The sequence below is a fragment of the Globicephala melas genome, chromosome 1, assembly GCF_963455315.2.
Source record: "Globicephala melas chromosome 1, mGloMel1.2, whole genome shotgun sequence".
NCBI classification, from domain to species: domain Eukaryota; kingdom Metazoa; phylum Chordata; class Mammalia; order Artiodactyla; family Delphinidae; genus Globicephala; species Globicephala melas.
The window spans coordinates 162062602-162088892 of NC_083314.1; the positions used below are offsets into that span (position 1 = coordinate 162062602).

A 26291-nucleotide genomic window follows, 5' to 3' on the forward strand; every position below is an offset into this window, starting at 1 on the left:
TCCATCTCTGATGCCTTCCCCCAGTTTTTTCTGCCTCATTCTTCTTTACTGACATTCTTTAAATGTTCTATAAACGTCATCATGACTTTTAATTACTTCATTTACGTGTCTAATTTTGTTAAACTATATTAAGAGTCTTCAGGCCAGTATTACCTTTTTACAGTTCCTTGGATATAGTAGTCATTAAAATATTGTCCTGAAGGAGTTAATATTTACAAACTTAACATTCATCGTGTGGATGAAACATTTTCATTTCCAATTTAGCAAACATTTGATTACTTACAGTATACCAATTATTGGGGACACAGGGGTGCGTAAGACATGATCCCTACTTTCAAAATTACTTACTCTTATCTAGTAGAGAAGACAGTACAAAGGGAGTGGACAAAAGTGGTTGGACTCAGAAGGGCTGAGTGTAAAAGTAGCCAAACTCAGAGTATGAAACTGTCATAAAGGGTATGATGAAGTCTTTTTATATCCTATCCCAGGAAGATGGTTTGCAGTATCTACATATGCCAAGAAAACTATGCAAATCAGAGAGAGTTCATTAGCTGCAGGACACAGTATGTATGGATGAGATGTCAAGTGCATAGACTATGCAGGATCCCACGTAGTATCACTCAAAGAAGTAGGTTCGTTTTGGTGGGTTAGAGAGGACAGAGTGCAGCAGAAAAGAATGGAAAAGAGGTTTCGTTTCAAGTCTGGAGGCCTGCCTTTACGAAAAAAGAAAAAAAAAGTAAAGAGCCAGAACTCTTAATAGTCTGGCCTTGTCCTTTGCTCCCCCTCATGTAATAAATTCATTTCTTGTAATCTCTTGTAACTGTTAATCACTCCTATAGAAAAGAATGCTCTTGCTCTTATCAAGCTCTCTGATGACAATAGCTGCATTTGTAATATTGACATTAACTTCAGCATGTTTCCTCTGTAGCCCCTCTGGCTGTACATTCTGGGGCAAGAAACCATGGAGCCGTAAGAAGAAAATTCTTTGGCAGCTGGGCACATTGATTGGTGCTCCGGTGGGGATATCCCTCATTGCTGGCATTGCCATTCCTGCCATGGTCATTGGCATTCCTGTTTATGTTGGCAGGAAGGTAAGATATGTTGAGTTCTGTGCATGTTCCATCTTCAGGTTTGTTGGTAAAGGTTTGAAGGAAATGGGGAGGAGCTTATGTTTCAGAGCTGCCTGAAAACCAGCTGGTTCTTAAATAAAACTAATTTTTTAAATGGATTTTTCATAAATTCCCAAGAGATCTGAAAGTTCTTATTAACATCCTGGGCCTGGTTTGTCTCAGTGACTTAAAGATAAAATGCTTACTTCACTCCCCTGAGTTACTTTGTCTCTTCTTATATTAACTTTTTCTGTATTAGTTTATATCGTCCTGGTCTGAGTTAGATTAAAATGTGAGAAAGATGTCTCTTTGACATGGGGGAATATGTTTTAATATAGATAACTTAAAAGAGAATATTCACTTATCCTTTTTCTCCCTAGCAAAAAGATTGATGTCCTAACCTGCTGACCTGAATTTTCTTTCTTATTCTTAGATTCATAGCAGGTATGAGGGAAGGAAAACCTCCAAACATAAGAGGAATTTGGCTATCACAGGAGGAGTGACTCTGTCGGTCATTGCATCCCCAGTTATTGCTGCAGTTAGTGTTGGTAAGAAGCTAGCCAGGACCATGACTCCTCCCCTTACACGACCCACTCCCATTAGCTTTCTGGCCTCGCAGTTTAGCCAGCCGGCCAGATGTTTCACCCTGGATGCTCCTACATTTTATGTCAGACCCACCTTGGGAGTTTATTAGGCACTGTTATTATTATCAGCCACACTAAAGTATCAGAGTTTGGGATCTTTCATTCGTAAGTTAGTGCCTAGAACTCCATCTGGCACATTAAAAAGATTGAATTAAAAAATATTACTTTAAGGCCTAGTTTTTCACCTTTTCTCTTCCTTCTTCATTTGCCACAGAACCCACAAAACAAAATTACTTTTGATTTGCTTAATGCCTCACAGTATTTTGGAAGGCATGAGGGTCTGTTTTAGAATAATAATAATATAATATTTTCTGAGACTCTCCATGTGCCAGGAGCAGGTCTGAGTGTTTTGCCTGTATTAATTTATTTAATCCTCACAGCAGCCCAGTTGTAACAGAAAGGTGCAGTAATTTGCCCAAGGTCACTTAGCTGGGACATGAATTAAGGCAGTCTGACTTCAGAGTCTGGGCCTTTAACAACTAAGCCATTCTGCCTTCCACAGCAGCAAGATTTTGGAATTAACACTCTGGGGGGATCCTAAACCCTAGGAGTCACTTATTTAATGTTTGATTATTGATTGGTTCTTGGATTAGCACTTCAGCAGTGAATGGAAGGGGGAAAATGAAAGCAACATATATTTACTGTGCTGAGCACTGTATATACATTGATCATTGGCAACCCTAGGAAGATATGTCCAAGGTTATAACAGCTGGTAAATTGGAGACAGGATTCTAATCCAGGCCTTTCTGATTCCAAGTCCAGTCATCATTCTGTTGGACCAGTCTACCTCTTTAGCATAGCTATCTTCTGTCTTTCCTTGGCCCTTTATAAAGTGGTTTGTCTGTGTTCAGCCCTGGGAAGGAGAATTCAGGGCAGCTGCAACCTGATGGCCTGCTGACATGTTTCCTTATCTTCCCCAGGTATTGGTGTCCCTATTATGCTGGCTTATGTTTATGGGGTTGTGCCCATTTCTCTCTGTCGTGGAGGTGGCTGTGGAGTTAGTACGGCCAATGGAAAGGGAGTGAAAATTGAGTTTGATGAAGATGATGGCCCAATCACAGGTAAAAGGAGAATTTTAATTTCCCTTTGAATTTTTGGAACACAAGATAAAAGTCAGTAAAATTCAGCACATTTTACAGAGAGATTGACATTGGATTACATTGGCTAATGAGCTTTATAGGAGGTAAAGTATTTTTAGCTTTTCATTTCTTTTTTCCAGAGTTATTAGGTTAATTCCCCTGGTACTTGCCTCTGTGTGGCAAAGTACAAACTAGTAGGACTCCAAGGTACAAACTAGTAGGACTCCAAGTAACTCTAAGTATGCTGGTAATAGTAAATTACATAATTATAATTATAATAAAGTCTTATATCTGCATGGTACTTTATAATTTTCAGAAGACTTACACAGTTGTTATTTTCACTTGGCTTTTATAACAGCTCTGAAGAGAGAGGGCCAGGGCTGTTATTATCCCCAATTAAAGGGAACTTATTTAAGCCTTTGTCTCAACATCTGTTAAATGTGTTTAAGAGCTTCTGCAGAGCTGGAACTATAGCAAGTCTTCTGACTTACACTTTGATGTTGTTTTCACTTTACCATATTAACTAACCTGGGACACAGAGATCCCCAAAGGTCTTTCAAACTTCCTACTAGAGTCAGCACACGACCTAAGTGTATCTTGAAATTTTCATGTTTAATTAGATGACATCTATAGTGTAATGGAAAGAATAGGAGACTTAGAATCAGATTGTAGTTTTGTGTGACTAGCCACAGACAAGGCATTTAGTTCTAAGCTTTTGTTTCCTCACCTAAAATTGGGGCTATTAGTTCCTAGTTACTGGGAAGATTACATGTGAGCATATGTTAAAACACCGGATATGTGGTGGCTGCCTGTAGTAGCTATTCATTAAGTGAATAAATGAGTATTTTTCTACATGAATATTCTCTGCTCTGAAGAGTCATTGCAGGAAAATGCCAGACTCTGTTTTGATGCTGTGCTATCATTAATTGAGATGTTTGGTTCCATCCCCAGTGGCAGATGCCTGGCGAGCCCTCAAGAATCCCAGCATTGGGGAAAGTAGCATTGAAGGTCTAACTAGCGTATTGAGCACCAGTGGAAGCCCTACAGATGGACTCAGTGTTATGCAAGGTCCATACAGCGAAACAGCCAGCTTTGCAGCCCTCTCAGGGGGCACACTGAGTGGTGGCATTCTTTCCAGTGGCAAGGGAAAGTACAGCAGGTAAGCAATTTCTGACAGAACCAGTTGGAATTATAAGAAGTGACATATCATATTGAGCCATTTCTCTGTGCCAGGCATGTCTCGTATAGCATATCATTTTGATTTAATCATCAATGGTGTTTTTTTGTTTGTTTTGTTTTAACTTTTACAATTAGAAAATAGGCTAGAAAGGTTAAGCAACTTAAAAGTTCTGTGTTTTTTCCCACTGCACCATAGTGGCTCCATATAAAGAATAATTTTTTTTTTTTAAACACAATAATCCTGTGTTCCTGGCCAAATCTCTCTCTCTGTTTTTTTTTTTTTAAATATTTATTTATTTATTTTGGCTGCGCCAGGTCTTAGCTGCAGCACACGGGATCTTTAGTTGCAGCATGTGAACTCTTAGTTGCGGCATGCGTGTGGGATCTAGTTCCCTGACCAGGGATCGAACCTGGGCCCCCTGCATTGGGAGCACAGAGTCTTAGCCACTGGACCACTAGGGAAGTCCCAATAAAGGATAATCTTGACTTCAGATCCTCCCTCTACTACGTTAGGCTGCCTCCATCAGGAAGGGGAAGCATGCATTTTTGTAGAATTCCCAAGACTGTGTCCTCCATTAGGCTTATCACTGGCTTTTAGTTGAACAGCATTTATACTATATCTTGTGGCTTATTGGTGCTGTTATTCTTAAAACCTTCCTAATTCTGATTCCCATTTGATAGATAAGGTAAATCAATTCTATAAACTTGTGTTGAGAATATGTAAAGCTTTATGACTAAAAAGGTTATGACTTGGTTGGTCGTTTTACCAGTTAGAAAAAACAGAACATATTCAGAGGAGCATAGCAGATGTTACATGAGAAGCAGTTATTTGAACGCGCTGGAGAAGAGAGCCCTGGGGAGGGGTAAAGGTGGTACAAAACAAGGTAGGGAGGTAGGGGAGATGCTTGCCTTCAGATATCTGAAGGGCCTTGAACTGGAAAAAAGGATTAAGAGTTCTGCCTCATGCCAAGGGATAGATTAAGACGATTTGGCAGAAGCTAGAGGGAAACTAATTTTGTTTCATTATAGAGACTATAGGAAAAATCTATATAAAGTCCAAAGAAGGGATGGATTACGTCTATCCCTGGAAGTGTTTATAAAGTGAGACCAGAGGGCCATTTGGCTCTTAGAAGGAGTCAAGCAACAGATGGCAGATGGACTGGATCCCACACCTGAGTGCTTGTCAGTTACCTGGGAGCCTTTTCAAAATAGATGTCAGCACCCTATCCCAGAATTAATAAATTAAAATCTCCCAGATTCTCTCCTAATCTCCTAGGGATCTGTGTTTTGAAAAGGTTCCCCAGGTGATTTTAGCATAGCCATTGCACAGACTAGCATCTGCGAAACACCTAAGGTGATAGATGGCCTTTGTGAAAGGGCTCTTCCAATTCTAACTGTGATTCTATGGCAGAGCTGAAACTAGGACCCAGGTCTCTGACTCAATGTACTTTCCATTGCACTGCCTCATTTTCCTGAGCCATGGCACATTTTTGAAGGGCATCTAAGGCTGGAGCAGCAGAGCAAAGACTCAGGCAGCAGGATGGAGGTTGATTGAATGTGCAGCTGCAGGCTGCTGCTGACCTGTCTGCGTTTCATGACTCTGGTTGTCTCTTGTTAGGGGATCCTGCCCACACATGCTGGAGAATTCACTGTTGTGCTTTCTTAAAACCAACACCCCTGTAAATAAGCAGACATAATTGGAGACTGACTTGCTGAAACTGCAACTTAGGCAGTCCAGCTGTTCCAGTACTGTGAAAGCCTTTTATAGGAAGTGAATGAGTCAGATGGGTTTGACTCTGAAACCCATTATGAGGAAATACTTAAGTGTGCAACCAAATGATATTGGAGTCAAGAAAGGAAAAGCTATGGGTCCTCTGAGACACCATTGGGAAACTTTGCTGCTCTTGTCAGAGGTTGGCTCTTATTATGTCCTTTAAGCTCGTAGGCTGGGGGTAATTTGATTGCTAAATGTTTAAGTTCCTAGTATGTGCAAGACATGGAGGGTAAAGCGTGAATGAGGTGTGGTCTCTCCTTTTTTGGAGCTCACAGATGACTGGGAAAGAGATGCATAAATTGATTTAATAAATAGGTAGGTGCTGTGGGAGCACTTAGCAGGAAGTGACTGGTTTGATAGAAGAATGAAGGGAGATGATACTTCCTTTGTTGTTAAGGACTGAGTATGAGTTTGTCACATAGAGAAAGGAAACTTCCAGAGAGAGGGACTAGCATATGCAAAGTCATAGAGGTATAAAATGTGTATAGGTGCGTAAGGAAAGAAAAAAATTCAGTGTGATTATGATTTAGGATCTATGGTGAGAGATGGAACTGGAGAGAGAGCTTGGAGGCAAATCAGTAGACCTTAAATGCCTGTTGGCAAGAGGGAGCCAAGAGAGGGCTGTTAGAGTGATCAGGTTTTTGTCCACATTGGCACTGATCTGGAAGTTGTTTGACTTGGACTTAGGGCTACTGGAAAGAGAACCCAATTGCAGTTACCCACTCGGGAGCTGTTGAGGGCCTGAAGTTAAACAGTAGCAGTGGGGATGGAAAGGAGGGGACGATTTCAGTAGATAAATTTAAGAGAGAAGATGTGTGGGCATCTGTTTGAGCTATTTGACATTTGGAGAAGATCAGATCAACTCAATTTGCAAGAGAATAATGGAAGAGGTATGTGCCAGGAAGCAGACTGTCTCGGAATACCCAGGTCTCGCATTAACTTAAACGTCCCCTCTTTACACAGGTTAGAAGTCCAAGCCGATGTCCAAAAGGAAATTTTCCCCAAAGACACAGCCAGTCTTGGTGCAATTAGTGACAACGCAAGCACTCGTGCTATGGCCGGTTCCATAATCAGTTCCTACAACCCACAGGACAGGTATGTGAACAGTCAGAAGCCTAGGAGAGGTTGCATTTTTTTGGTTGGGTTTTGGCCTTAGAAGCTCAATGCCTCATGTTAGGGCTCTGTGTACCATCTAGTGTGATACATAGTGTGTATACCCTGTAAATTCATTGAGCAAGTTCTTGGTATGGGAGTATTTGGCATCTCTTGATTGATTTTTCTTGTTAGCACTTGATTTTTAGAGGTTCTTTCTTCCTTTTCTATTTCCTTTTCTTTTCTTGGCTATTGCAACAGTGTAATTATTCACATGGAACTGAAGAGCTAGATTGGTGTCCATTGATGTATGTATGTAGCTCTATGGTTTCTGCTCTCATGTTGCTCTTTGCTTGATGTGGCTTCTGTAGCCTATTTCTCTTTATATTTGAGAAGCTAGTGTATCTGGTATGGTGTGACTGCAGCACTCCCTACTGGAGAGATTCTGGTTTCTTCTAATTGTGGCAGAGAAGTAAAAAGCTGTGACTCTTCTTTCACTTTCATATTTTGAGTTAGATAGTGTGAGGCTCCGAACCTTAGTTGAATTTTGGAAGCTCATTTTTAGTTGTTTAAAGAAATTGGCAGAATAACTAATAAGGACCTACTGTATAGCACAGGGAACTCTTCTCAATACTCTGTAATGACCTATATGGGAAAAGAATCTAAAAAAGAGTGGATATATGTATACATATGTATAACTGATTTCATTTTGCTGTACAGCAGAAACTACACAACATTGTAAATCAACTATAATCCAATGAAAGTTAAAATATAAAGAAATACAGAAATTGGCAGAGATGTTTGTGTGCGTATTTTAAATCAACAAAAAGATCTAATTGTTCTTCTCCATCTTATTTGAGTGTTAGGTTAAATTTTATTTTCTCTAAAAGTGAGCTCTATTCTACTATTTACCTATATTTTCGGACTTTCTAATCCTGAACCCACAAACTGCTTTTACCAACAGGTATAGCATGACCCATGCATGATTCAGCAAAGTGGATTTTGTCTCCACAGAGAATGCAACAATATGGAAATCCAAGTGGACATTGAAGCCAAACCAAGCCACTATCAGCTGGTGAGTGGAAGCAGCACGGAGGACTCACTCCATGTTCACTCACAGATGGTGGAGAATGAAGAAGAAGGTGGTGGTGGCGGTGGCAGCAATGAAGAGGATCCCCCCTGCAAACACCAAAGCTGTGAACAGAAAGACTGCCAGGCCAGCAGACCTTGGGACATCAGCCTGGCCCAGCCCGAGAGCATCCGCAGTGACCTGGAGAGCTCTGATACGCAGTCCGACGATGTGCCAGACATCACCTCGGATGAGTGTGGCTCCCCTCACTCCCAAGCCGCAGCCTGCCCCTCAACACCCAGAGCCCCAGGTGCACCGAGCCCAAGTGCCCATATGAACCTCTCTGCCCCAGCTGAGGGGACGACTGTCTTGAAGCCGGAAGGTGCAGAAGCCAGAGTATGAAGTGGAATAAATGCTCCTGTTCTGAGAAGCACACTTGTAACTGCATCTTTTGGAATCTTTTGGGGGGGGGCAGGGATTTACATATTGTATTTCAAAGATTTTCTGGTCACAGGTTTTCCCCAGGGAAATTCTGAGAAATTTGCAATTTCTTAACAGAGGAAACATGGAAACTTTGCCCTTGGTTCCACCCCCCATCCCCTTTGCCCCCCCCCCTTTTTTAGTTTTAATTTATTGGTTAAACTGATGGTGGCAATCTGTGAGGTGTGTCAAAGAGTGTACAGATGTATGTGTGTATATTGTATGTATGCTAACATATTACTGCAGGACACATTTTAATAAAGATTTCTGTCGTAATTCAACTCCTCTCATTTTCCTTGGCTTGGATAGTTCTCCAGAGCCAAGTGTTTGAAACAGACCACTACATCTTTAACAGTCTCTAGATCTAAGCTTTCCTAATCCCAGGGAAGAAGGATGGTATTCTAACCAGACTGCAGTGGAGTCATCTGTAAACCAATGACTCCTAGTATGACAGGAAGCAAAGCCAAGCTTGACTTGGACTGTGTAGTCAGACTGAAGAATTAGCTGAGTCAGCCAGATAGAGAAGCTGGAGATTAAAATGAGCCCTGTTTGCCCTCTAGAGGCAGCTGTGCAGTTTTCCTATTAAAGCTTTATTTACCCCTTTCTGCATTATAGTCACTATTAGAAACGTGCTTCAGAGGAGGGAAGGGGTATCAGTTCCAGTGGCTCTTCAGAAATCCCAGTGAATGTTGCATGGTTATAAGTTGGGGAACAGAGTATTCTTACTGGATAAAGAAATGTACCTATTCTGCCTAATCACCAAGCAATATCCTAGGTGTTTGTTATGCTCCCGTGTATACATTCCCTGTTCCAAAAAACTCTCTAGTTTTGCCAATCTAGTTTAAGTAAGAGGGACTAAGGAATCTGACTAGGATTTGTAATGAAAGGAGAGAGGAGGCATGTCATCAAAATCACAACGTATTTAATTTTATCTGATCTTATAATTTTGTCAGAATTGAGCTAAGTTAGTGCTACTTGGGGTTTTGGCTCTGTCTAGAATAATGGCCTTAGAAATCAAAGCTCATACATAGTATAGCAGAAAAATTAAAAGATTTATGAAACCTGATCTGAGATTCCAAATCTGGCAGTAATTTACTCTGTGACTGTGTGAGTCAGTTACTCTCTCATGCCGCTAATATCCCCAACTCTCAGACAGTATTTAAGGAGCTTCCAGTGCCAAACTTCTGTGTCACTTTAACCCTGGGCCCAGAGGAAGAATTGAAAACATCCTTTCCCTGAGGACCAGATGGCTTTCTGTTTCCTTTCACAGATGCACCTGCTCTTTGTCTTCCTGACCTGTGCTTTACTACGATGAGGATGATGAGTCTGGACAACAGCCATCTTGGAAGATTCTTATCTCTTGGGCACTGCAACCAGACTTAGCACGTTACTCTGCACCTGGGACAGGAGGTGCTGTTAGTGGACTTTGGGTCTCTAGAAGAATGACCAAGAGGGTGTCTTTGTGTGAAAAAGGGAACTTGTTGGGAAAAGGGGCAGACTGTATGGAAATCTCTGAAATGCAAATTATCAACTCAAGACTTGTATTTCTCTTGAAGAAGCATGAAGAGAGCAATTAACTTGGGTAAAATCAAGGAAGTCTTTTGGAGGGGCAGGAGTTTGCAGCCAAACCTGTATTTTTATGTAGGCTCCAGTTCTTACTGCTGCGAGAGTTGGGCTACGTACTCTGAGTGTGTTTACACTTAGCCAAAATGGGGATCATAATCCTAATTATGGAGTTGTAAAGATTAAGTGAGATGGCGTACTGAAAACGCTTTTGTTAAAGGCCCATATTTTTTTTTCTCCTGCAGGAATAAGAAGAAATAAGTTAAGGGAGATTATGGGTGCCATCTAAAAAAAGCCCAGAGCTCTAGACCAGAGGCTATGAAAAAACTAAGCTTATTCTAATCCCTTGCAACACGGTTGTATCTCCTAGACATTAGATGAAAAGGCCCGTCAGCACCACCTGGAGGAGAACATGAGTAATGCATGGGAAAAGTTGATTCTCAGTTTAGAAAATGGGGAAAGTTTAATTTCTTACTTGTACAGCGTTCATTCATTCTGAAATACCTACTACGTTTCAGGTACAGGATGCAGCAATAAGGAAAACACAAAATTCTTGTTCCTGTGAAAGTCACACTCTAGTGGGAAAAGACGATCAGATGTATAATCTGGATGAGGATAAGTGTGATGAAGAAAAGCAGGGAAAGTGGAAAAGAGAGCTGCTTTAGGTGGGTACTATGGGCCTCTCTGATAAAGGTACATTTTACTAGAGTCTTGATGGAGTTAAAGGTACATTTTATTAGAGTCTTGATGGAGTGAGAAAGAACCATGTGGATTTCTAGGGCAAGAACATACCAGACATGAAAAATAAAGTATGAAGGTCCTTTGGTGGAGCATCCTTAGTCTGTTTAAACACACACACAGCATAGAGGCCTAAATGGCTAGAACAGAGTGGACCAAGGAGGAGAGTAGTAGATCAGGTTGAAGAGGTGGCTGAGGACAAGATTGTGTAGATTATCAAAACAACTCTGAAGACAATGACATTTTAGGTTACTCTGAGGCCAGGAAGAGAGGTAATCTTCAAAGCCAGACAGATGGGGTGTTGTGTTCAAATTTAAAAGTGGCTAAAACTGGGAGAAGACATGTCTGGTCACCAGTCCTACTTAGATGGGCCAATGGAAAGAAATTTGTGGAAGTGCTAAATGGGTACTTATTCATTCTGACCTCTTTCTAATGTACTGTCTTATACTCTAGAGGCTGGAAAGTTAAAACTACATGTCTCACACTTCCTTGAAACCAAGGTTGTAAATGTAATTTATTTTGCCAGATGCACAAACAAGGATATGGAAGGATGAAGTGATTCAGGGGTCATCTTCAGCAACTTTGTTGTTCTTGCAAAAGTATAAAGCCCTTAGGTTTCCCTCCAGTGGTATTCTAATATCCATCAATAGTTGTGTGGATGTTGAAGGGACTCCTGATCCACAAATAACCGTCAGTGATACATGTTCTTGTAGTCAGCCTATGCTGGCCTCCTGGTTCTTCATCTTCCTGATGGTGGCAGAGGTAGTGGCTCCCATACTGGACCGATCTGGGAGTCTTTCCTGGAGGTCCAGCCTAGAGCCCACTTGCCCAGCTTTCCAACTCCTTTGTAAGCACCTAATTTATGTGTATTGAATTCTTTTCTGCTTAAAATAGGTGGAAGGGTTTTGTTTTCTTCAGTTACTGAACCCAAACTGATACAGTATTTGGTTCCAAATTTGGTTATAGACAATAGTCCCTCAAAGATGGGATTCTTGATTAGTTATGACTAAGTTGGATTTGAAGGAAATGAGAATCTAGTTGCCATTGAAAATGGTAAGGTAGTAGGCAAAGATGACTTACATCTGTGGTCACATTAAATGAATTGTCTTTTGGATAAAAGACTTTGATAGACCAAGTGGCAGCCACAGCAGACCATCGTGTAAGAAATGAAGACTTAAATGGGGGTGGCTTATGCTAGAGAGATTAAAGAAAGAAAATGAAAGCCTCAAGAGTTTAAAATTTTCAGCTCAAAGCTGTCTCTTGTAGCCACAAGGCTGATGTACATGAAAATCAAGGAGGGATTCTGGGTTGTTGAATTACGACATAAGTTAAAGTCTTAGCTTACCAGGTCTCTTATATAAAAGTTAGGATGTTGTTTAGGAAAGAGTAAGATGTGAAATGGGGACATGTGAGTAGATTTGGGTAAATCCTAATGTTCTGAACCCACAGACTCCACTTAACTTCTCTTACCAGCAGAAGCAGCCCTCCTCTCTCCTCCCCCCGTTGATAGGGCTGGTCCTGTCCTCCCCCCGTTGATAGGGCTGGTCCTGTCTTCCCCCGTTGATAGGGCAACTTACCTGCGGTAGTTGCCTTGAAAGGGAAGGCTTTTGTGTCCCTTCTCATGTACTTCTCATGTCCCACCCACTACCCCTTATTGCTACCAAATCTGTGACTAGAGTCAGATCCCAGTATGCTTCAGAAAGGCAACCACAAAATCTGACCTGAGAGAAAGAAAGGTTACAGAATTGTGAGATTTTGCTAATTTGAATCAGCAGAAACCTGAGGAATGTGTGTGGACTGGATTCTAAAGGTATTAGACCAGGAAGAAAAGAACAATTTTATTTTCATTTGGGTTGAACTTATTAATATGGGCATTCTAGAGATTCTGGAATCAGTATACTGACTTTAGCAGCTAAGAGTAGCTCTTAGCTGGTTGGTTGGATGAAACCTGGACTTAACAGTGGTCTACACTCAAATTGAAATGCTAAAAATTCCTTAGTATAGCATTAGAAGATGAATCCAGAAACATGAAGATAGAAGTGTCGGTATAGATTTATCGTATGTGTGACCTACTCATCTCCTAATTTTGCCCTCTAAAATTGCTCAGAGGACATTCCTTTCACAAAGGAATTGGAAAGTACATAGATAAAGGGAACACCTTACTTTGAAAGTGCTGTAATGTAAATTCTCTATAGTCGGAAGTGAAGCTAAGAGATGCTGCCATTGAAATGGAATCCCTGATATCAGTAGGTATGACGGAGATCCTGGAGTGGCAGGGGCCAAGGGGCAGTACCAAGGCAACAGAGCAGGAATACTTGGTTTGTATATACAAAGCAAAACTCCAGGTCTGGCAAAGAGAGGCCTGTTTTAAGTCACCAAAATGGAGAGTTATGGACACTCACTAAATTCTCAGACCCAAAGCCCTTGAATAAAGGAATGCTGAGTACCCTGGAGAAAGCACCCAGCAATATTACCATAACTAAATTGTAAGTTTTCTAATCTTCCCCAAAGGAATCTTAAGTCAATTAACTATGTTCCTGTGCTTAGGGAAATGGAAATACCCAGGCCTTTAGCGAATACTTGGAAACCGACCCTAAGCCAGTACTAATCTCAAGGGACCTAAAAGGTCTTTGTGGACCACTAGTTAAAAATAGAAGCCTTTGGGGCTTCCCTGGTGGCGCAGTGGTTGAGAGTCCGCCTGCCGATGCAGAGAACACGGGTTCGTGCCCCGGTCCGGGAAGATCCCACATGCCGCGGAGCGGCTGGGCCCATGAGCCATGGCCGCTGAGCCTGCGCGTCCAGAGCCTGTGCTTCGCAACGGGAGAGGCCACAATAGTGAGAGGCCCGCGTACCGCAAAAAAAAAAAAAAAAAAAGCCTTTGGGGTGTTATGGGTTGAAAATTCACATGTTGGAGTCCTAATCCCCAATACCTCAGAATGTTACCTTATTTGGAAATTGGGTTGTTGCAGATGTAATTAAGATGAGGTTATACCAGAGTAGGGTGGGCCCCTAATCCAATATGATTGGTGCCATATAAAAAGGGGAAATTTAGACAAAGAGTCACTCATACAGGGAGAATGTCATGTGAAGATGAAGGCAGAGATTGGGATGATGCAGCAGAAGCCAATGAATGCCAAAGATTGCCAGCAAACCATCAGAAGCTAGGGGAGAGGCATGGAACAGGTTCTCCCTTACAGCCCTCGGCAGGAACCAACCCTGTCAACACCTTGATCTTGGACTTCTAGTCTCCAGAACTGTGAGACAATAAATTTGTAATGCTTAAGCCAGCCAATTTACGGTACTTTGTTATGGCACACCTAGCAAACTAATACACAGGGATCATGTAACTTAAAAGGAATCTTGGCCTGTATCTATCTCACATATTCATCCTGTGTGTGGTTATTTCCCAGTTCCTGTAAGCACAATTGTAATAGATGTATTTGGCACCTGGCAGAATCTTCACATTGACCGGTAGAGTGAAAGCTATTGTGGTAAGAAGAGCTGAGGAAAGCCCCTTGCACAGTCCTACACCAGAATCATAAGCCAGAAGAAATAGTGCATCCCTGAGGGCATGATAAATATTACCGCCACCATCCAAGACTGAGAAGTTCCACAGTGGTGATCCCTATCATATCTACATTTAAATTATTTGCCCGGTAGAAGACTTGCTATGTAGCTGTTATTTCAGATATAATCACTTTGAAGCAAGTCAACACCTGCCCCAGCACCTGCAGCCATGCAACTACTGGCCTGGAATATGCTATTTTTCTCTAGCCCAAATAGCAGAAAACATGAAAAGCAGATTACTTTTATCTGTCGAGGTCAACAGTACCGCTTACTGTCCTCCCTCTGGGTGGTATCACCTCTCCAGCTCTGCTGAAATCTAATGTGCAGGCACTTCAATCATTTCATATTTCCCAGAACATCACTCTGTATGTGATGGCATGTTTTTGGACATAATAAGGAAGAAGTAGCAGGTATCTAAATGCCTTGGTAAAATACATGTGTTCTGGAGGATAGGGGATAGTCCCTGCAGAAGCTTAAGGGAACTTTCAGCTCCATGAAATTTTTCGGGATCCAGAGCAGGAGTCTGGAGGATGGCAGTTTATCTAAAGTGATCGATGAGCTGTTGCACTGTATACCCCCCACCACTAAGAAAAATTCTGGGCATTTGGTGGATTTCTTGATTTGGGAGGTAGCATACCCCATTTGATTATGCTGCACTGACCCGTTTTCTAAGTAACCCACAAGGGCTACTAGCTTTGATGGGCCCAGAGAAAGAGAATGGTCACCAGTTGGTACAGGCTGCAATGTAAGCAGTTAGAATTTTATGACCTAGCAGATCCAGTGGTGTGCAAAATCCCTTGGCAACTGAGGCTACTGTACACACACTGTGGCAAACATCCATAAGAGAAAAACAGCACAGGGCCATCAGATTTCAGAGTCAAGCCAGGATATTTTTGGCAGTGGCAATTCTTTTGAGAAGCTGATGTTGGCTTACAGCTGAGCCCTGCTCCATGCTCTGGAGGGACCAGCTGGGCACTTAATATCAGATCAGAGCCCTCCCATCACAGAGAAGGCAGGGATTTGTCCTCACTGGAAAAGACACTCGAGATATGAATTGTTTCCATGTATGCCAAGCCTAAAATATTCATAAAGAAAAAAACTTTAAATGAGAAAAATAACAATTATCAGGGCAAAGACATCCATCCCCCCATTATTCTAAATTTGACTATATGTTCACTTTGAGAAGCATAGTGGTTAAGAGGACAGACAACAGAGCCAGAATGCCTGAGTAGGAATTCTAACTCCACCATTTATTTAAGTAGCTTATGACCTTGGGCAAATTATTTAACCTTTCTGTCTCCGTTTCTTCATTTGGGACTATGAGGATTAAATGAATACATATGACAATGCCTGGCCTGTAGTAAGAGCTATATGTATTAGCTAGCATCATTTATTTCATTTATTATTATCATGCTCATCATCATCATCATTGTTACTATCCATGAACTTACTGAATGTCTATTCATCATGTAGTATTCCACACAACACTGCCTCTCATCAAGTGAGGCAATGGGCTAAGACCCATGGGATCATCCAAAGCAGCTGGCCTCACCCAACCGTCAAATGGCGCTATTGGAAGACAGCATCTCATGCAGTGAAGTTCTGTCCTATAGGATGAGGTATGTTCTGAAACAGTGACCTATATATAACCCATTCACAAAAGTTTTGCTTCTTGCCCCTGTGACTTTGGTCTTTGTTAGTTTAGAAGTCTCAATACCCAGAGGAGAAGTACTTCCACCAGGGCACATAACAATGAGTCCACTGAACTGGAAGTTTTTTGGCCAATTTTGGCTCCTCATCCACTGAACCAATAGCCTAAAAGGGGGCAGTTGTGTTAGATGGAGAGATTGATCCTGATTATCAAGGGAGATAAGTTTGTTGTTGCTCAGTGGGGGCAGGAAGGAGTGTGCCTGGAACTTAAAGGGCTTAAAGGGCTACTTCTAGTACTGCTGTATGCAGGAGTCAAGGATAAAAAGCTATTCCAGGGAAGGCTTAATTCCTTTAGGAATGAAGATTTGGGTCACCACACCAGATAAAGAGCCTCATCTGGCTGAGATACTGGCTGTGAAAATGAACTTCATAAGTAGTAGAGAAAGATATTTATGAATATAAGTAATTCCTGAAAGGTGGAGAGATGAGGACTATATTAGTGTTTCATATTTTTCCCTTGCTCTGGTATGTATATATTTATAGATATCATCCCATTTCTTCCCCTCCCACATTTTCCCTAGTATCATAAGGTGTGTTGGTAAGTTGATCAGTTAATCATTAGGTTACAGGTTGTTGAGACAGGATCGTAACTGAACTGGAATGAGTATCACCCAGAGCTGGATACATGACTAATGAGATTTTGGATCTCTCCTTTTAGGGAGGGTGAAATTGTGTAGATGTGGTGAATTGCTTGTCAGCATCCATTCCAATCTCTTTCTCATAGTGCCAAGGCCAGAGTTAAATGCTACACTTCCCAGAATCCCTTGCAGTTAACATTCTGCATGCAAATTAGGGTTTATAAATTGCATCCGTTTATATAAGAGTTGGGAGGAGAAAATAAGGCAAAGGCCATCTTCCAGCTGTGTGGTTGTTGCTTCATGTTTGTGGCAACCTTGAGTTACTTCAGCAGCATTCCAGTGTCCAAGCACTAGTTTCATGAGGTTGAAAAGCAGTGGTGGCAGCAGCAGAGGTAGATTTCTGATCCCTGGTCCTTAGATTGCAGCCACATGGTGTGTGTGTTTTCTAACCATCTTATTTCTTTATGGAGATATAACTCACATAACATGAAATTCACCATTTTACTTTTTTTTTTTGGATGCACCGTGAGGCATGCAGGATCTTACTTCCCTGACCAGGGATCGAACCTGTGCCCCCATGCAGTGGAAGTGCAGAGTCTTAACCACTGGACTGCTAGGGAAGTCCTGAAATTCACCATTTTAAAGTGTGCAACTCAGTAGATTTTAGATATATTCACAAAGTTGTGCAACTATCACTACTCTCTAATTCCAGATGATTGCCATCAACCCCTGAAAGAAACCTATATGAGTCAGTCGCATTTCCCCCCTCCCTCCAGCCCTGACAACCACTAATCTACTTTCTCTATGGAATTTACCTATTCTGGACATTTTGTATAATCATACAAAATGACTTTTGTATATGACCTCTTTCACTCGGCATAAGGTTTTCAAGGTTCATCCACATTGTAGCATGTATCAGTACTTCATTCCTTTTTTTTGGATTCATAATATTCCATTGAATATTGTAAGGATTTTGTATGGATATATTACATTTTGTTTATCCATCCGTCAGTTGATGGATATTTAGATTGTTTCTACTTTTTGGCTATTGTGATTAATGCTGCTATGAATATTGGTATACAGTTATCTTCAAGTCCCTGGTTTCAGTTCTTTTGGGTATATACCCCAGAAGCGGAGTTACTGGATCATATGGAAATTTTATGTTTAATTTTTTGAGGAACTACCATCCTCTTTCCATAGAGGCTATACCATTTTACCTACCAGCAATACACAAGGGTACCAATTTCTCCACATCCTTGTCAACACTTGCTATTGTGTCTTTTTCATTATAGTCATCCTACTGGGCATAAAGTGGTACCTCATTGTGGCTTTGATTTACATTTCCCTAATGACTAATTATGTTGAGCATCATTTTCATGTACTCTTTGGCTATTTGTATATCTTCTTTGAAGAAATATCTAGTCAAATCCTTTGCTCATTTTTAACTTGGGTTGCCTTTTTTATGGTTGAGTTATAAAGACTTCTTTATAGATTCTGGTTATAAGTTCCTTAACAGATATATGATTTGTAAATACTTTCTCACATTCCATGGGTTGTCTTTTTACTTGGTGTGTTCTTTAATGCAAGAATTCTAGTAGCAGCCTCCTGACTCATCACCTTCATGATTGTGCCAGTTAGCAGCTATTCTGGGGTCTTGTTCTGGAAGTCATTCCTGGAGCCCACTCCTCCAGCCCTCCCAACTATTTTGTTTAAACCTCTGATTCCCTGTATCAAATCCTTTTCTGCTTAAAATAGAGTGGTTTCTGTTTCCTGCAACTGATCCCTGACTAGTAGACAGCACAACTTGAAACCTTCGAGCAAGGATGTGACATGTCATTTTGCTAGAGCTGATGTGCAGCCCAACTATAATAATAAATTCCTGGAAAGTCAAATTTGGACACACCTTTGTGCGAATCCCTTCATTTCTCAAATGAAGGAAGGAAATGGAGACACAGTGAGGAAGACACAAAAACCGTGAAGCTGAGGACCTGCACCTCCCTCTCCCATCTCCCAGGGCCAGCAGACCTGAGCTGATCTTGCTTCATAAAATCAGCGGGATCTAGGTCACGTAAATCCAATGAGGCCAGCCCAGGCCAAATGCTGCTGTGAACAACATGGATGTGATGGAGGCCACGCACCCGTGTGAGGCCGTCTGGTATGAGAGACGTAAGTGCTAGGAGCACATCCAGAGCATGTTGCCAGAACATTGTTCCTGTTCTCCAGGGACCTGCTTGGGGCCCCTGAGATGGCTTCCCCTGGTACCCCACATCCTCTGAGTCCGTACCATTCGCCCCCATTCCTGAAAGTCATCTGAGCACCTGAGGAAGCTAGGAACATACCCAGCCATGGCCACTGATTTTCTGGAGATCGAAGCCTGGTCAAAAAAGAAGCAGGCCGCAAACCCAGATCTGGAATTCGAGCTCTTCCCACTCCAATATGGCTGTCCCTCATGCAGACATGAGGGAGAGGGCTTCATGAGTGGAGAGTGACAAAGAGAGAAGACTGCTGGTTCTTTGTGGCTGAATTATCAGGCCTGAGTTGTCATCACAAGGATTCAGCAAGGGCAGGATAACCACCCCTCCTCTTACATTTGTGCGTCTGCCTTTGTGAGTGGCTTGGAATATAGTTCCAGCTCTGGATACTGCTTTGTCATTCCTTAGGCACCAGCCTTTGAGGAAATCCACTCATTGCCCACCATATGTGGACAGCTGCTCTGTTCAGGCTCTGTGTCAGGGCACAGAAACTGACACCCGGAGACAGACCCAGGCCCTGGAGATGGAAAATCACCAATGAAAAAAACACTTCTTGAAATCATAGATGTGAATGAAAGGGAAATTGGCCTTCTCTTTTCATAAACCTTTAACCAGTGAGTGCAGGAAAGGAGCAGCCAGGAAACGGAGGAGGAGAACCGGGAATGAAGGAAATGATGGGGTGAGGATTTCAGGAAGGAAAGCAGGGTTAGCTAACATGTGAGACAGGTCAGGCTGGCCAAGAGCTGGATTTGTCACAGGGGAAGTAACTGGTAACTCTGGAAAGAGCAGTTTCAAAAGATGGCAGCAATAGAAAACTGATTTCGTTTAGTTGAGGTGTGAGTGAAAAGTAAGGAGGTACTGCTAAGAAGAGGAGTTTGTTGGGTTTTTTTTAAGTACAAGAGATTCAAGCATGTTTGGCGGCTCAGGAGAAAATAGGGTAGAAATGGAGAGAGTGACAATATAAGAGAAAGGAAGCTATTAGATGGTGCTTGTCTTTAGGAAGATAGAGGGATGGGATCAAGGGCACAGGCAGAGGGGTTGGCTGTGGACATGAGAAGGACCCCCTCTGCTCTCAGCTTGGAGGGAGTTGGAGACCACCATGAGATCTAGTCTCCTTCCCCAAAATGGATAATCTTCACCATGAGAAGATATAAAATGCCTGCCACAGAACAGATGGTTGATAAATATCAAGCCTTTCCTCCCTTCCCTGGCGGTGTAGTTTCAGTCCCCTGAGGCCACATGTGACGTCACTCTGGAATGTTTCAAGGCTAAAGAACACAGCTCCAGCTGGAGAAATTAAAGGCAATCCCAAGCTTTTCTGGAATTCCAGGGGAGTAGAGGCTGCTTTCTCCTGAGGTTCCAAAGCTGGGAAGTTATAAGCATGGATCTTCCACTACATGGACAGAGACTGCCTGATACTGAAACCAGCACAGACGAAGGCAGAGCTGAGACATGGAGAGAAGACAAGAGACAGAGGCACATTTGAGCATACCAAATGACATTGGGGTTTTTTTTTGTTATTGTTGTTGTTGTAGTTTGGCCACGCCACGTGGCTGGCAGAATCTCAGTTCCCCGACCAGGGATTGAACCAGGGCCACAGCAGTGAAAGCACCGAATCCTAACCACTAGACCACCAGGGAACTCCCTATGTGACATTAATGCCGGGAGCTAACCACGCCTAAGGCCCCCAAACTTTCCCAGAACGTCATCCAACAAATTCCTTCCCGCTACCCAAAGCCCATTTCTGTTAGGATTCTGTCACCTGCAACTGAAGTTCTGACCACTATGAGAAGTGGAGTGTTGCCAGTGATGTCCCTAGCACGTGGAAATGGCTGAGTTGAGGTGAGGTACAGAACAGTGAGGATTTTCCAACTGTTGGGAAAATCCTGGGATTTTCCATTCCCAGGAGGCTAGGTCAGCATTCCCTGAGATGCAGCTTCAAGGCCAGGGTCTCCTGAAGCTCAGACCATGTACCTGACATAGGTGGGATGTTTAGGGGACTTGATAAAAATTTGTCAGGGGGTTGTATGTGTTGGCTATTTTCCCAAGCCTTGATTTCAGAGTCAAAGGCATAAATTTTGCAGAAAGAATAATGAAGAATAAAAGCTAACATTTCTGAGGCACTCATCATGTGCCAGGCTCTCAGTGCTTTATGCATATTAACTCATTTAATCTTCACAATAACACAAAGAAATGGGTACCATTGTTATTCCCCATTTTACATTTGAGGAACTGAGGCGTGAACGAATTTGCCCAAGAACACAAAGCTAGACAGGGTTAGAGCTATGACTTGAATCCAGGCAACATGACCTCTGAGCTTATGTACCTACAGCTTTGCTAAGAGAGATAGCCTGTAGCCAGCAATCCAAGCTGATGCAGAGTCTGACGGTCACATGCTTTGCAAGATTGAAAAAGCTCATCTATTCACGTCAAAGCTAAAGTGAGTGGGAATAAAGGCAGGGAGGTAGGAAGCACAACCCCCCCAAACCCTTCCTACCTGTTCCCACTAAGAGGACAGTGACCCTATGTAAAGAGCCTTCCACTGGGATGCAGCCTAAAGGTCAGGGACAGCCAGCTGTGCCTTCCTCCCATGCCTGGTGTTCACAATTGCCTCAAGGCAGAGGTGAAGCTGGAGGCCCTGAGCTGAGGACTGGGAGGTCCTGTTGCTAAGACCCTGCATACCAAGCTCAAGGTCTAGATTTAGGGACCATAATTCATCATTCTGCTGACTTGGTTATTAATTCATGGAGTTATCCAAATGTGAATAGCCAGAAAACTTACACAGCTTTTAAGGGAGTGGTTCTGTGAGAGAAACCCCAATCCTGGCACGTGGAATCCTGTAATTGATCAACCCCTGGGGCAATGTCTTGGCCCCAAACAATACCAATGGGAAATCCTCAAAATTCTTCTAAGATGTGGCCACAGTTACAATGGTTAGATGAGATTCCCCCAACCTGGCAGAGCAGCGAGACTGGCCTCATTTTATCAAAGCAGGGAATCCTTGCTGTTCTCACTCTGAAGGATACAATACACACCACGGACCACTGGGTGATTTTTCCCCTCCTCTCCTGTTCAAATGGGATTGCTTATTTATAATTACCTTGTGTTCCCTTCATCAATGCACCAAGGTATTAGGGGCTGATTAACTTTGTTTATCTGTAGCAGCGTTTCCCAAAGTTTTTGGTCTCAGGATCCCTGTACACTCTGAAAAATTGAAGACCTGAAAGAGCTTTTGTTTATGTGGATTACATTATTGATATTTGCAATATTATAAACTAAAATTAAGAATTAAAAATAATTATTTATTAAAAAATAATAAACCCATCAATGTTAAAGTAAATAATACCCTTTTCAATGAAAAATAATTACATTTTACAAATCAAAAAAATGAGTGAAAAGAATGACATTGTTTGACATTTTTGCAAATCTCTTTAATGTCTGACTTAATAAAAGGCAGCTAGAATTCCCATATCTGCTTCTTTATTCAATATGTTGAGATATGTTGTTTTGGCTGAAGTACATAAAGAAAATTCAGCCTCACACAGATATATAACTGGGAAAAGGAGGAGTATGTTAAAAGGATTCTCAGATAATTGTGGATATTCCTCTTTGATACTCTACCTAAACTTGACAAGTCACAGTTTTGTAAAATTTAGTTTCAATGTGGAATCTGAAACCATATCTGTCAACTTTCCATTACATTAAAATATATTGGTCTATCTTGCACTTTGAATTCATCCTTAACCTGTGCATGATTTTGTACAGGCATGTGTTGGTCACTTGGAAAGTATTGATTGGTTCACTGAGTTATACAGATCTTCCAAATGTTGACACATTTCATTATACAATATAAAAGTCATATATGTTAATGTCACCACTAAAAGTCTTTAATATTGGGAAGCTGCTAAGCTCACGGCAGTGGGTACCAATTTTCCAAACACCTAATTTTCACTCAAAAGCTCAAATTTTATCTTTGGCAGCAAATATTGTCAATTTTTTCCCTTGAATTGACAGGCTAACTTCCTTCATTTTAGAGAAAATGCCTGCAAAAAAACCTACATTTCCATAACCACAGTATGTCTTTCAATCCTTCTTTCAAGTAGAAATGGTGCTCATGAAAAAAAGCAGCTAGTTCATCTTACAACTCAAACAATTGCACAATTGCTTTTCCTGGAGACAACCATGGTACTTAGGCAGACAGAAGAATTCTTCCCATTCTGTCAAAATATTTAAAAGAAGTATACTCGTAGAGAGTTAATAAAGTTAATAATTTTTACTGTTTCAAGTCATTCTTAAATGAATCTGGTATATTTATTTTTTTTGTTGTGCGTGCACAGCAGTGACGGATACAATGACTACAAGGGTGTCCTGGAGTCCCTACTTTTCGAAGTGCTAAGGGGACAGCTGTTTGACCCACCATTGCTTTTCCACCATCAAAACTGGAAAATAACATCTTAGAATTATGATAAAAATAGTTTTGACTTCACAGACTCCCCGGTAAAGTCTTGGGGATCCTCGGAGGTTTGCAGACCACAGTTGGAGAACCACTACCAATGCTTTATTCATCAGTTAACAAATATGTATCATGCATCTACCATGTCCCTAACTAACACCATTCCAGGCCCTGAGTTTTGAGTAGTGAGTTTTATATGAGATACTTAAGGCCTCTCTGCTCTCATATGACCTACATTCTTGTAGACAGAGCAGAGAATTAATATATAAATGAACAAGGTTATTTCACCTAGAGAAAAGTACCTTGGAAAAATAAAACTCTGTACTCCTTGAACATTATATAGTAATGAATGTCAATTATTTCTCAATAAAACTTAGGGGAAAAAAGAAAAGAAAACTGGATAATTTAATAGAAAGAGGCTTTGGGGTAATTTACGTTCACGGTTCAATATGGTGTCCACTAAACCCTGTGCCTATTTAACTTTAAATTTTAATTGTGTAAATTAAATAACTCAGTTTCTCAGTCATACTAGCCACATTTTAAGTGTTCAGTAGCCACATGTGGCTAGTGGCCACCCTATTGGACCGTGCAGGTATAGAGCATTTCCATGATTACAGAAAGTTCTACTAGACAGCACTGATTTAGACAGTGAGACAGAGAAAAGATTTGAGGACAGAGTGTTGAAGGCAGAGGGACCAGCAAGAGCAAAGATCTACTTTAGTGCCTTGAAAGAAAAGCAAGAAGAGCAGGTGGCTGAAGTGCAGGGATTGAGAGGAGAGTGGTAGGATGTGGTATCAGAGAGATGAGTGGGGACCTTGGCATGTTGGACATTGTAAGCTGTGGTGAAGCCCTACATAGGCCACTAAAGGGAGGTGTTTATTTTGTTTTGTTGTTAATTTATTTTTGGCCACGCTGCATGGCTTGCAGGATCTTAGTTCCCTGCCCAGGGATTGAACCCAGGCCCTTGGCAGTGAGAGCACCACCAGCGAATTCCCAGGGAGGTGTTGATATGACCTGATTTATGTTTTTGAAATATCACTCTCTTTGCAGTGTAGAAAATAGATTTTAGGGGTAGATTAGAGGGGCCAGTTAGGAGGCTACTAGATGCAATGACTGTGGAGATGGAAAGAGGCTTTTTAAGATATATTTTGGAGATAGGATGACAGGACTTGTTGATGGAGAGAATATGGAGAATGAGAAAAAGGGAGGAATCAGAAATGCGTTTTATGCTGTTGGCTTGAGCATCTAGGTAGATGATGATGCCATTTATTGAGAAGGGGAAGACTGGAGGAAGAATGAATTAAGGGGAGTGGAAGTAAGGGCTCTTCTTGGGTATATTCAGTTTAGATGGCCATTAGATGACAAGGAGGCATTTGGGTACACAAGTTTGGCACTTAGCGAGTGGTCAGAGCTGGAGATATATATTGTTGTTACTGACATTATCATTGACATGTTGATAGTATAAAAGCCAAGAGACTGGATGAAATCACTCAGAAAGAGGGTGCAGATGGAAAAAAGACGTTTGCCCAAATTCTTAGGCATGCCATCATGAAGCATCAAGAGAGTGGAGGCTCTTAAGAAGCTGAAGAATTGAGAAGGTAATAGAGAAAGTAATCTGGAAAGATAGGAGATAGGTGTCAGGGAGTAGGGTGCTGAAACGTAAGGTCTTAGACGTAGTATAGTTACTGAAGATGACAAGATCAAGGGTTTGACCTTAGAATGGGTAGTTGAAAACTACCATGCATGGTCTTAGCAGCAGGACCTCCCAGTCCTCAGCTCAGGGCCTCCAGCTTCACCTCTGCCTTGAGGCAATTGTGAACACCAGGCATGGGGGGAAGGTACAGCTGACTGTCCCTGACCTCTAGGCTGCATCCCAGTGGAAGGTTCTTTACATAGGGTCACTGTCCTCTTAGTGGGAACAGGTAGGAAGGGTTTGGGAGGGGTTGTGCTTCCTACCTCCCTGCCTTTATTCCCACTCACTTTAGCTTTGACATGAATAGATGAGCTTTTTCAATCTTGCAAAGCATGTGACCGTCAGACTCTGCATCAGCTTGGATTGCTGGCTACAGACTATCTCTCTTAGCAAAGCTGTAAATACATAAGCTCAGAGGTCATGTTGCCTGGATTCAAGTCATAGCTCTAACCCTGTCTAGCTTTGTGATCTTGGGCAAATTCTTTCGTGCCTCAGTTCCTCAGATGTAAAATGAGGAATAACAATGGTACTATTGTTATTGTGAAGATTAAATGAGTTAATATGCATAAAGCACTGAGAGCCTGGAACACGGATAAGTGCCTCAGAAAGACCCACTGTGTTGGGTCTTCATTGCTGTGTGCGGGCTTTCTCTAGTTGCGGCCAGTGGGGGCTACTCTTCGTTGCAGAGCGTGGGCTTCTCATTGTAGCGGCTTCCCCTTGCGGAGCAGAGGCTCTAGGCGTGCAGGCTTCAGTAGTTGCGGTGCACGGGCTCAGTAGTTGTGGCTCGCAGGCTCAGTAGTTGTGGTGCTAGGGCTTAGTTGCTCCGTGGCATATGGGATCTTCCCAGACAGGGGATCGAACCCATGTCCCCTGCATTGGCAGGTGGATTCTTAACCACCGTACCACCCGGGAAGTCCCTGTTTCTTTTTCAAGATTGTTTTGGCTTATTCTGAGTCTTTTGCACTTCCATATGAATTTTATGATCAGCTTGTCAATTTCTGCCAAAAAAAAAAAAAAGGCAGCTTGGATTTTGGGGAGAATTGCCATCCTAACAATATTAAGGCTTACAATCCATGAACACAGGATGTCTTTCCATTTAGTTATGTCTTCTTAAATTTCTTTTATGTTACTGATTTTAAGCAGAAGAGTGATGTGATCTGATTTATACTTTAGGAAGATTACTCAGTAGTATGAAAAACCAATTGGGGGAAAGAGATGCTGCATGAACAAGGACAATAGTCGCAGAGACAAAGAGGAAGCACTAGTTACAGGAATATCTATGATGTAAATCGGCAGGACTTGACGATTGAC

The 26291-nt window shown here is 41.9% G+C and overlaps 1 protein-coding gene across 5 annotated transcripts in view; it reads left to right on the forward strand.

Moving 5' to 3' along the window:
• RNF19B (ring finger protein 19B) overlaps positions 1-23023 on the forward strand; it is a 39216-nt gene extending 16193 nt beyond the window's left edge. The window contains exons 4-11 of one of the 5 annotated variants that reach the window (XR_009565885.2): positions 929-1091; positions 1543-1657; positions 2674-2814; positions 3784-3991; positions 6749-6880; positions 7892-8384; positions 9697-9836; positions 10508-23023. Coding sequence is in view for 4 of the 5 variants with exons in the window: in XM_060308274.2 (XP_060164257.1) it covers positions 929-1091; positions 1543-1657; positions 2674-2814; positions 3784-3991; positions 6749-6880; positions 7892-8348 (1216 nt within the window). In the remaining variant the exon portion in view is untranslated. Of the gene's footprint in view, positions 1-928; positions 1092-1542; positions 1658-2673; positions 2815-3783; positions 3992-6748; positions 6881-7841; positions 9638-9696 lie in introns of those variants that run through there. The other 4 variants (XM_060308274.2, XM_030870449.3, XM_030870458.3 and 1 more) reach the window with 4 other exon arrangements.
• Positions 23024-26291: the final 3268 nt, after the last annotated feature.